The following is a 12,535-nucleotide window of genomic DNA, read 5'->3' as shown; positions in this document are numbered from 1 at the left end:
CACTGTTTTCACGTCTGTGTGTTGCTTGGCAACCATTCTGCTAAATGTCGCTGAAGAATGATTATTGTTATCAATAAATTGTTGCATTTTTTGTTGCTGTGTGTTTATTTTATGAAACCTTGCCAAGTATATGTAGTAACCATTTTATATGAGCAACACGCCACAAGAGGACGTGGTTTACAGTGCTTTTAGAACAACTTTTAGATTTTAGACACTCCGCGTCGTGCCTAACAACGCCCCTTAGCTGTTTTAAAATCACCGTAAACCACTGCCTTTTGTGGCTTATTGTTTTATTTACCCACCTTGTATTCATTGTTTTATTTCAAATACAAAATGCTGAAGTCCAGAGCAAAAAAATAAATAAAAAATTGTGTAACTGTACCAACACTTTTGAATTTATGTGCGTGATGTGTTTTCCCATAGAAATGATTCATGTAATTTCCTCTTGAAATAATTTTATTCCTTGATTAGTTGTGAATCATCAGGCTGTGTTTGTGTGTGTGACTCAAGACATGGCATGGCATGGAGTCATATAATAATTGTGGGGATTGCCTAGATGTCTATCGTCTATGACATGTTGTCACTGGAATTCTTTTCTGCTCACTCAACAGGTTTTTTTTAAACCGTCTAATTACCCGCCAATTCCTTTTTTATGGATAGGCATAGACATTTTTAAAGCAGAATGTTCTAAACGCTGACAAAGTACTAGCCTTGCCTGAAGATTATACCTAAACAAAAAACAAAAAAATCATGGCAAAAAAAGGAAACTAGGTAAGATGTTGATAGCTCTAAAAACTACTTTTTCCCTATTATTTTCCTTTAAGTTTACATTTCATTTTCATTTGCTCTTTCATTAACAAGATATATACATTTTAAACAATTTAAAGATAAAACATATGCATTATGCTTAGGAACCAATTCAGTGGATAAAGTTTTTTTTTTTTCTTACTTGACATTGCGGTTTATTTGATATCTATTTCAACGTTTCAACACTTTTTTAATTGGCAACACAGCTAAATGAGAGTGGCATAACCAATTATGGTGGTTAACTTGTTGGACTTTACACAGTCTGCTCAACATTGTAAAGTATTACGGGTTAAATTGATTGTACAGATTGTAACATATACAACATTCATGAAATAAAAAATTAAAAAAAAAAAAAACTATAGACTTTACACAAAAATTTAATAACATAATGGTTGGAGTTCAGTAATTGAATATTGTATGTAAATCACAAGACAATAAAAGAATGATGTCAAATACAATATATGTTTTAAATAGTCCAATTAATAGTCCAATAAATAAGATCAATTAAAAATTACTGCAAGTGTTATTGCTGTCAAAAGCCCGTAAGTATAATTCTATTAGCCACAAAACAAAACAAAAACCTAGAAAACGTCAATATATTCATATCTTTAATTGTGATATTTTCTAAACAGGGTAAAGATGGATGCATAGGGGAAAAATGGATTTAAAAACTTTCTAACTAAATTGAGAAAAAAGTTAGTGATCAATAAAAGGCAATAAAATATTTCTACAACAAGGAGCTATTCAATGCTTTACTTCCTTCCTGATTAATCATGGAAATTTCTGGCCATGACTCAAACAATTATTGCTCAATGCACCAAACTCAGAGTGCATTTAAGAAGCAAAGGTCCAGGTGAACACAACACAAACAGACATAGAGACCAGAGGAAGACATGAAGACAATAAACCTGTGCATTCTTGCCTCCCTGGCAATAGCAGCGCATTGCCTTCCAATATTACCCCCTCCTGGCACAGAGCAAGATAAAGATGTGGCAGAGGTAAGATTAGATTTTCAGAGTGTTCTGCATAAGAATGACCCTTTTCATGGATAATAAATGATCACAGTTTTAGGTATATAATTATAACTGTTTATGCTATATGTATATGAATGTATTTAATGACCATTCATGCCTGCTGTAGATGTACCTGAAGAGGTTCTACAACCTGACTGAGCAGAGGGGACGCGTTTTCCACCGCGGTGTCAGTCCACTGGGTGAAAAGCTGAGTGAGATGCAGAGGTTCTTTCGACTCAAGGTGACCGGGACTCTAGACTCAGACACCTTGCAGGTGATGAAGAAGCCAAGGTGTGGGGTTCCTGATGTTTCCCAGTATACCACCTTCCCTGGGAACCTCAAATGGCCAACCAACAAGCTGACCTACAGGTGACAAAGAGCACTGTTCTTGCCTATGATGTACCAGTGAAATCAGTGCTTGTTTGTGAGGTGGTATGAATATGAATATCAGTTCTCAGACGTTGACTGGCGGCTGTGTGTGTTTTTCCCAGGATTGAGAACTACACTCCTGACATGTCTGTGTCTGAGGTGGACTCTGTCATTGAGAAAGCCCTGCAGGTGTGGGCCAGGGTCACACCACTGCGCTTCACCCGCATCTACAGTGGCACAGCAGACATCATGGTCTCCTTCGGCACCAGAGGTAAAGAACGGAGCAGAATGCATTTTTTTTTTTTTGACGTGTTCTGACATTAAAATGTTTTATGATACATTTTTGTTTTTTTTAACCCTCAAAAATTAACATTATGCCAAAAGAATTTAATAGGTGACAGGAAGTGTTCACTAGAGCCAAAACTCTGCATGACTAACAGCTGTAGTACAGTGACTTTTGCCTGCAAATGAACATTGTTGTCAAACAAAATGGTTGTGCAAATATTTTATTTAAAATAATGTTGTGCATTGACTTCAAAGCTATAAAATTGTTACTGAGGAGGAGTAATGATGAAGAGAATATAAAAATCCATAATCCACAGTTACGGAGGGACAGTAAACAAATTCCAAAGAAATTCCAAATCATCATCAGCATTGTAACTACAGCACTAAATGCAATCTTATGTATGCTGTCCAGGGCTTGTCACTGCTTGTCCCTCCTTCTCCTCCTGTGTTATATACAGGAGTAGCCAAAAAACAAAATTGTGATGTGATATGTGAGACCTTTATTTTTCAAATAATGACTGTTTATTTTGTTGATTTTGTGTCCCAAAGAAAAATGATTGCAGACAGAGAATGTTTTATTGAGAATAATATTTGTAAGAGTTACAAGAGTGTTATGAATGATGACTCATAAGGACATGCTCTCTCCTCCTAGCACAGTGATGTTTTGTGTTTTTCAAAACTAAAAAGGTATCGTTTAAAATCAGTTACCATACATATAATTTTAAACTTATTTGACCTCTAAGGCAATGGAAATATGAACTGGTGCTGAGAAAATGTTTGAACATTGCAGGACCTTTTAACAGTACAGTGTCTCCACTGCAAATTTATATATTTTGTCAAACCAAATGGTTATGTCGTGAGTGATATTCTTTAAAGTTAAACCAATTTCAGGAATTACCGGGATCTAAAGAACATAAACAAAAGATACTGTCACTGGAATAAAACCTTGAAAGTTCGCAAGGCATGTTATTCCTTGCTCTGCTATTTCTGCCTGATGATATACAGGATTATCTATTTTTTTAAAAAGCCATTCAAAATCTTGAATTTAACTATCTATTAGTGTTTAATATTTAATCCCGGAATGAAATGATTGGAAATAGGTTTTTTAGGAATACACTGGATAGCATATTGTAATAACTGTTTTATGAAATGTTTTCTTTTCCTAGAACATGGGGATTATTATCCTTTTGATGGACCAGATGGTACTTTGGCTCATGCTTTTCCACCTGCCGCCGGCATCGGGGGCGACGCTCATTTTGATGATGATGAAACATTCACCTTCCAGTCATCAAATGGTGAGGTTTCCTCCCAAAAGATTCCCTACTCGATCCATGAAATTCCAATAATGGGAAACACAAAGTGAAAAATGTATATCATTTTGAAATATGTAATTTATCTGACTGGATTCCATTTAATCTGCAGGGTACAACTTGTTCTTGGTGGCTGCCCATGAGTTTGGTCACTCCATGGGACTGTCCCACTCCAATGACCCGGGTGCCCTGATGTATCCCGTCTATAGCTACAGTGACCCCAACAGCTTCTCCCTGCCCCAAGATGATGTCAACGGAATACAGTTTCTCTATGGTTAGTAAAAACAGCAAACCAGTTTTTAAAAAGCAACAGAGTAAATGTTGTTTGTTGTATGAATGAAGCTGTGCAACATTTCACTTTTTTTTTTTTGTTTCTTATGATTACTAGGCAAAAACCCCGATGTGAACCCTGGAGACCCTGACCCCGAGCCCCCTACGACCCCTGATGCTTGCGACCCAAACCTGGTCCTGGATGCCGTTGCAACTCTACGTGGAGAACAGATGTTCTTCAAGGGAAGGTAATGAAAAAAAAAAAAAAATTATCATCAGTATAGAATGGAGGATTGTCCCTAATCATGATTATAGACAATACAATCTTGGCCTCAGCAACCAATCATACCACGGTAGAACAAAATCATTTATAGTTTAAATACGGCATATAAGACATAAAATAAAAAACGTTTGTGTTTCTTTTGCATGAGGCATGAGGCAGTAGAGAACTCAATGAAGAAACCAAAAAAAGATATTTCAGTTTTAGCGATGCAGTGAGCATTTGAATTCTCTCACAGGTTCTTCTGGAGGATTTACCCTCAGAGCGGGGAGGCTGTGCAAAGCCTTATCAAGAACTTCTGGCCTGAAGTTCCCGACAACCTTGATGCTGCTTATGAGAGCCAAGAGACTGACAGGGTGTACCTCTTCAAAGGTGAGAGGCAAAAGCATTTGAATATTTTGTCATTATGAACTGCTCCTTTTTGAAAACAGGATTGTTGTTAGTGGTTAAATATTAATCGTTTATTTATTTATTTATATATATATATTTTTTTTTTTTTGGCTGGACCACAACAGCAGGGCCAGCCCTACAAACGCGAATGTCTGTGACTGAGTGACTGAGTGATGAAGTTACACCATTGGTCGGCCGAGTTGTGAAGTTACACCATTGGTCAGCCGGTCCAGCCATATGCTAGGTTTTGACCTGGTCTTATTTTTATTACAGGCCAGAAAGTCTGGGCTATCTCTGGTTACGACCTTGTGAGGGGCTACCCCAAAAGCATCAGCAGTATGGGTCTGCCGAAGACTGTGAAAAAAGTCAGCGCTGCCCTGTATGAAGAACATTCGGGCAAGACTTTGTTCTTCGTTGACAAACATTACTACAGGTTTGTAATCGTTCGATTTTTATGAGGTGCACCGTCACTTCAAATTGTTACAGCATTTACGATCCCTATCACGTGCAAATCACACCTTGCGCAGCAATTAAATTATCTCGAAAAGGTTTTGTACTTTGTCCTTTTCATCTTTGATTGGGCGACCTTCCCATCAGTAATCTTTTCTTTCCGTTTCCATAGTTATGATGAGGCCAGACAGACAATGGACAGTGGATTCCCCAAACTGGTGGAGGATGGGTTCCCAGGCTTCAGAGGGAAAGTCACAGCTGCCTTTCAAAACAGCGGTGAGCCTGAGACACTAAATATATTGCAACCAAAGGGTACAATATGTCCCCCAGCAAAATGTCTCTGACTTTTCTTTGAATTATACTTCTAGTGCACATAAATCACTCTTATTAGGTGAAATTGCTAAATTAAGTTTGATGTCAGCAACATAAATACATATTCTTTGACCATTTGATTATTATGTAATACATCTTCAATGTTCAATGTTTTTCAGGATTTACATACCTCTTCAAGGGACCACACGTGTTTGAATACAGCTCCAGAAGCAAGAGACTTTATCGTGTTTTGGGAAACAGCTACTTCCTGCGTTGTTAAGAATTTTCCACACGTAGTTAAATTTGATTCACTTGACAGAAAACAAGTGAATTAACAGAATTATTGATGTCTAACATTTGAAATCAATTTCAGACATCAATAATTCTGTAAATTAAAAATACAGTGATTTTTATGAAATATATTGTATTGAATGTACCAGTTTCTTTTTATTTATTATATTAAATGATTGAATATTTATTTACAAATGTTTCCCTTATTATTATTTATATTTAATCAATTTGCATTTATTTAATAAATGTTGGAAATATCAAACAAACCTTTTTTGTTGTTCTTTTTAAATGTATAAATTATTGTAATGTTTATCAGTTATCATCATTCAGTAGGAATCAGTGTTACACAGCATGCTGTATACTGAGGATGTGAGAGTTTCATCAGAATGTTCATGTCAGCAGCAGTTAGGAAATTTCAAAACTGTTCCCACCAACAGCCGTTCTCACAATGCACAATGGCTTTATTTCAAATTATGTTGATTTGTCAAATTACTTTTTCTACCCTAAAATGAGTAGCGACTATGTATAAAAAGGGCTGCAATTCTTCCATGGTTCACCCGATATATATATATATATATATATATAGCAAAGTGCCACTGCTAAACGGTAAACCTTGATCAGGCTGTAAAGGTTCAGATAAGGACAACTGTAATCCATAAGCGTTTCTTAAAGGGTTGGTTCACATTTTTACACCCACATCTACTGACCTACTCATCACAAATTCTGTGATAAAGTTGACCCCCCAAAAATATCAGTCTGCCTCCCAATCACAGCAGTCTAGATCTAGTGGACTGGCTATGATGTGTGTGTTTGCATGCATGTATGTGCATGCATACCACTCATAATCTGCATTTATATGCATTACTGTTATCAGTTTCTCATAACAAACACTGTGCAAAAAGAAATGATTTTTGATTTTTTTCAATGTACAAAAATGCCAAGTTACTCACACCAACAAAGCACTGTAAGTAATTAAGACTCACAAAATCTAGGCCTGCCATTACTTCAATATTTCGATACTTATATGAAAATTAGGCCAAGTTAAAAGAAACAATATTGGCTATCTTAGCGAACACAAATTTAACATGCTGTATTCTGAACCAATGCTGCAACACAATGTTCCCTAAATTATTTAAAGTAACTTGGCCCTGTGTTTTTATTTTTTATTTTACCATGTAAAGATTTTGCAAGTCTTAATGACTTATAGTGCTTCGTGTGTGTAACTTGGCATTTTTGTACGATGAAAACGTGTTTTTCTTCAAGTAATGTTTACAAGACAGAGGTCCTCCTCGTTGTGTGAGGCTGGTTCTAGCCACGGGTGACACTGGCAGTTGCTTAGGTCGCCATCCGTCCAGAGAGGCACCAATGGCCGCGATTGCTACCACCAGCCCCCGTTTCTGGTCCACAGTCTCGTCTAGGGTGGCAGAAAGGCTGGAGCCGTGCCTGTTGTGCTGCTCTACGAGTGTTCTCCATGTGCATCAATGCGAAAACAAAACACAAGAAGGCGACAAATTAAGGCTGACTAGGGTCTAGGTTAACTGACAGCATTTTATTTGTGTCATATAGGGCCTTCATGTGACAACTAAAAAGAGAGGAAAGAGAGTAAAAAGTTGATTACCAAACACAATGCAAGGCATAATGTTATCTGGTCACGGGTACAGTGATTTCATACAGGATTTACTATGGCTAATTGTCACCAGAGCTTCTGAGTTTTGTCTCTTGTTGTGTTTTGAATCCTGGCGTAGAGTGTAATAATTCTTACTGTACTAAATATAATTTTTTTAAAATTAATCAGCATTAATTACTGCTACAATGACCTGGGTGAAGAGATGTATATTTTCATCAGCTTTATTTGTGGTTCTTTCGGGTCTTCGTAAGAAAGCTAAAAAGAGGGAGAACAAGAAACCCAGGAGAATAAAATGCTGTGAAGTCTTCTAGGAATTATTTAGCCTGCACGTCTGTCCATCTTGTGTCATGTTTGGACATGAAGAGGCATTTAGCTATGCATCACTGAGTTACCTCCAGGCTACAGGTGTCCTAGTTGCACAAGTAATTCACCTAAGTATACACTTCCCTCCTTCAGGAGGTGATTTCAATGTGACTCTGTGTGAGCAGGGGCCTTCCTGACACCTTGACGTCCAAAGCAAACACTTGACTGACTCATTTATTCCCTGCTCCTTAGACTGTCCACCTTCGGGTTTTGGACTTCCTTCAATCATTAAAAACATAATAGGATTTTCCATCACTCTGAATCACAGTAAGGATGTACATTGTGTATCATTTTTGTGATTAAAACTGGCCATTGTGAAATGGAATTCAACTGCTTCTAATAGGTCCAGCCAACTGTGCAGACTTTGCAAAACAGTTTTGTGCTTTAGAATGGGTTTATCTCGGGTTACAAGCTACCCTACTGAATTGTATTTATCTAGTTGACTCAATGTTATGTGTATACAGAGACAGTGTCACAAAGACACTTTACAGAGGAAACAAAAACGCAAATTTTACAAAAAACAGATCTGAAACAACAAAAAGTAAGCAATTAAAACAAAACAAACAAAAAAAACTCCTCAATAAGAAGAAATCTTGGGAGGAATCCAGGAAGAGGGATTAACCATTAAAAACATCTTTTTTAGAGAAGGGAGTCTTAAAAGAATTAGAGACACATTGTGATGTTCGTAAAGAATTATCATTATGCATTATTTTATTAATTGATCGTATTAAATTACTTTATCATACTAAGTAGGCCTGTATTGTAATATTTAAATAAAAGAATCATAATAGGTGACAGGTTGCGATTGTTATAAGAAGAAAAAGGAAGGTCTCTTGAACTTGATGAAAAAGGACGTTTATTTACAGGAATGGACGTTTTCAGAAACGTAGTAACATGCTCTGGATTCAGTATTGAATGTATTTAAACACCTTTTTTCATAGTTTTCTGAGGCAGGAAATAGAAATTTCAAAAGGTGCCAAAAATTTTGGACCAATGAAAGACTTTTTTTTAAAATAAAAATTCAGAATGGTTGCCCAAAAAGCACTAAGATTCCCAAAACGTGATCTTAATAGTGATCTGTGAGGGGTATGTTAATTATTAGGCAGATAGGTATGTTAATTATTAGGCATGTAATAATTAGGCAGGCAGGCAATGATGCTTAAAAACTTTGAGTTGGTTGGATTTTCCCATGGTATCAAGGGCAAAAAGGCAGTGGCTCTAAAGGTAGGCCCTTAAATACAGCCACAAGTGCCAAGCAGCTCACAATTAACTCCTAATTATGATATTTGGCCAATCAGAAGCTTCTAAAAAGTCATCACATCAATTTCTGGAATCTTCCAGTTTAAAGAAACAGTCAACTTGGTGTATGTAAACTTTTGACCCATTGCAATAGTTTTAATTGATTGGCTTATAGACAGTGCTTTCAACTTGGCATTTTTGTAAATGTGTTTTTGTTGAGATTATAGATTTTCAGATTTATCAAAATAGTTTCCTTGCATACGCGTCATCTAAAACTGCAGCTGTCGGAAACTACTGTGCTTGGTCCTCTATGCCTGCAGCTGGATGTGTCTCGATTTTTCATGAAGGTCAGGACTGCCATCTGCTGGCAGATTAGATGAAAACGTTTGACTTTCAAATAATGGAGATGGTCATGGTAATAGGCTATGTGTAGTTTAGCAGAGACCATTTTTTATATCACAAGACATGTATTTGCTTTTCTAAAATGAAATTTAGAAAGTATTTAATAAAAATACTAGGTATACCAGCCTGAGATATTTAAGTTGTATACGTTGTATGAGTTGAATATGTAGGCTATAATTTCTACACAATATCTCCGACATCATATTGCATATTCTAGAATGCCCATTTTATAAGGAAGTTTTACGAAATAGATAAAGAAAATGCAGGAATATTACAGCAATGCACACCGAACTGTTAATGCACAAGTAATAACAAGCAAACACTTATTATCAATAAACAAGAATGATCTGGAACACCTGTGCCTTTAACATTTGCCCTTTCACTCATGCTTTTTGTGGACAATAAAGATATTGTATTTTATTTTGTTACATTGTTTGAACAGCAAACCATACAAGCTATTGCCTAAAATGGAAAACTACGATTCCAGGAATGAATAAAAACTAAACGCATAAGTTCATTGGGTGATTTTGCCATGCTCTTGCCAAAAAGGATTTGGGTTTTAGAAAAGCGGAAAATGGGACAAAATTCTTGTATTCCGTGTGTTGTTCCATGTGAGGAACGTCTGACAGATTTGTGTAAAAATGTATTTGTGATTGCAATTGTGTGGAGCGAGAGTATCCCGGGTTTTTCCTGTCATGAAAAGGGACTTTGGCGCACCCTGTATTTGGGCCAGGGTTCACAGGGTTCAAAGGCTCAAACGAGATATGAAATACACTGCTGGAAAGCTTACTGTATGCTGTCCTCTACTGGATAACAAAAGATATCAATCAAACCAGAACAAACTGGTTCTGGTTTATATTATTATATAAAATATACTATTATATAAAAAGTATTCTTTCTCCCAAAAACAGAAGTTTATTCTCTAGTGTACCCTCACAAATTACACAAAGCCCCCCAATACACACACCCACACCCAAAAAAAGGTATTTTTCCATTTATGACAGTTTCAGAAATAACCCCAGGCAATTTAATAGCCATTTTAAGTTACCATAAGTTTCTCAACATCACTGGAAGATTCTTATAACGCCTGTGTAGGCTGAATATGTATATACGCAATATGCAAACAATATAAAATTGTGTCCTACATAATTCTTGAATGCCTACACATATCATGTGGTCATTTTGTGAAGATGTTATAAGAATAGGAAAGGAAAAAGTATGAATATTACCATAATGATATTAAAAACTTGTAGTGGTCACTGTATATATATATATGTGTGTGTGTGTGTGTGTGTGTATGTGCATGTGCATGCATACTTGTGTTGACAGCCTGAGGAAGAAATAAAAGCATAGAAATAACTCTAGGCTGAAACTATTTCTGTAAACAGTTCTGTGATTACATACGTGCAAGGGCCGTGACATAAGTGGAGAAAAACACACTTGCTAACGTGGCCTGTTTGTAATGCAACCTTACACAACTACTGATAGCACTGCAACTGCCCCTACTGCGTAATCACATTGGCCACAGTTGTCTAGACAGCAAGTTGTTTCACCTCCAGTACTCAATTTCAGTTTTTCTCAAGAGTTATTTGGACAACACCAACAGTCTTTCAGCTTTCAATGTTAGGCCCACTCAGGAAATGTCTTTATGTAAAGCATTAATGGCATGTTGCTAGCTAGCTGGGTGGAAAACAAAATGACATCACTCCTAAAGAACTTTGTCTTATTTTGATAATTGCTTGCTTTGGTCAAGAACTTACTGAAGCACTTTTACTGTATTGCTTATAACATTGAACTTTGAACTAAATGTTTAACAGAATATCTTAAAAACAAGAAGGTCAATTTTCTAGAATGGCCTGGCCAAAGCCCATTGAAACTCTCTGGTATGGCCTGAAGTCACTGATACTGTTCTTATTACTTGGCAGAGTTGGAGGGAATTTGCAAGAAGGAATGGGCTAAAGTTCATAGAACTCCAATGTGCATACAAACATACAGATATTTTTGCACCATCATGTATTATGTTGGTGAAGAGGAAACTATATTTAAATGCATTAACAAAATAAGGTATAACAAAACAAAATGTAAAAAGAGTTCAAGGATACAAATACTTTCTGAAGGTAGTGTATCTAGAATATATAAAATAGCTACTGAAACCATCTGTAATGATGGCCCATTTTACTACACAGCAGAAAAGTCGTCTTTGAGTGACCAGAACCAAAATGAAAAGATTACCAGAACCAAATAAATGGAGATAAATAAAGATAAGACACAGTGCATGAACAAATGCAATAGCAATCCACCAAAGTGCAAGCGCACCTGGCTTTTAAAGGGAATGGGAGATGACACTCTGATTCAACCCCCTTGAACTATGGGCCTTACTTTGGGGTCAGATTATCCGCCGTTAAACTAGCAAAAGTGGATTTGGACACGCCCTAAATGCACTTGCACCATGCGCTTTAAACCGTGCGTTTTCTGAGGGCAAACCCTGGTCAAAAAAGGACAAATATTGTAACCCTGGCTCTGACCCCTTATGCACCTGCATTTTTCGGTATTTGAATGAAAATTCAGTGAAAATTTTCAGAGGTTTGGAATGGATGAGTGAGTGATTTCAAACACAATATATCCCAAGCATGAAAGTGTCGGTTTCTTGTGGTAAAACACGTGGCTCCTGCAGGAACAATGTATTCCAAACTACTTATGACACACCATTGGACATTCCCAATTTTCTGGGATTGTGTGACCATTTTCAGCCCAAATAGATCGGTTTTGTTACAGTGAAATTAACTGCAATACATAAACCTCCAAAAAAAGCCTGAATTTAGTTTCGTGATTGTTAAAGTGGTCTCTCTTGTAAAATTGACGTAACGCAGGAGGTAAGAGCGGTTGCCTGGAAGTCAGAGGGTTCCCGGTTCGATCCCCGCCCTGGGCATGTCGAAGTGTCCTTGAGCAAGACACCTAACCCCTAACTGCTCTGGTGAATGAGTGGCATCAATTGTAAAGCGCTTTGGATAAAATCGCTATGTAAATGCAGTCCATAAACCATTTAAAATCGATTATGGTCTCACTTCAGTAATTGATTAAATAATGATACTAATAAACATGAGCACAGCATCACAATGCAAGACGG

General features: G+C 36.8%; 1 protein-coding gene across 1 annotated transcript; it reads left to right on the top strand.

Moving 5' to 3' along the window:
• The first annotated feature begins 1,682 nt into the window (after window positions 1–1,682).
• On the top strand, window positions 1,683–5,781 carry LOC118235358 (collagenase 3-like). The gene is made up of 10 exons (XM_035432585.1): window positions 1,683–1,805; window positions 1,948–2,189; window positions 2,312–2,460; window positions 3,641–3,769; window positions 3,897–4,058; window positions 4,173–4,302; window positions 4,573–4,706; window positions 4,998–5,157; window positions 5,347–5,450; window positions 5,666–5,781. The coding sequence occupies exons 1-10, from the start codon at window positions 1,701–1,703 to the stop codon at window positions 5,764–5,766; spliced, it is 1,416 nt and encodes a 471-aa protein (XP_035288476.1). The 5' UTR covers window positions 1,683–1,700; the 3' UTR covers window positions 5,767–5,781.
• The last annotated feature ends 6,754 nt before the right edge of the window (window positions 5,782–12,535 follow it).

This window comes from Anguilla anguilla, chromosome 9, assembly GCF_013347855.1.
Source record: "Anguilla anguilla isolate fAngAng1 chromosome 9, fAngAng1.pri, whole genome shotgun sequence".
Lineage (NCBI taxonomy): Eukaryota > Metazoa > Chordata > Actinopteri > Anguilliformes > Anguillidae > Anguilla > Anguilla anguilla.
Note: the sequence above shows the minus strand (reverse complement) of the source record. Positions and strands in the feature narration are given on the sequence as shown.

Bases quoted from the DNA above. Each gene is read 5' to 3' on its own strand.
- LOC118235358 (XM_035432585.1), top strand. From the start codon at position 1,701: ATGAAGACAATAAACCTGTGCATTCTTGCCTCCCTGGCAATAGCAGCG. The intron at 2,461-3,640 runs GTAAAGAACGGA...TTCTTTTCCTAG, and splicing joins GGTCTCCTTCGGCACCAGAG to AACATGGGGATTATTATCCT. The intron at 4,707-4,997 runs GTGAGAGGCAAA...TTTTTATTACAG, and splicing joins CAGGGTGTACCTCTTCAAAG to GCCAGAAAGTCTGGGCTATC.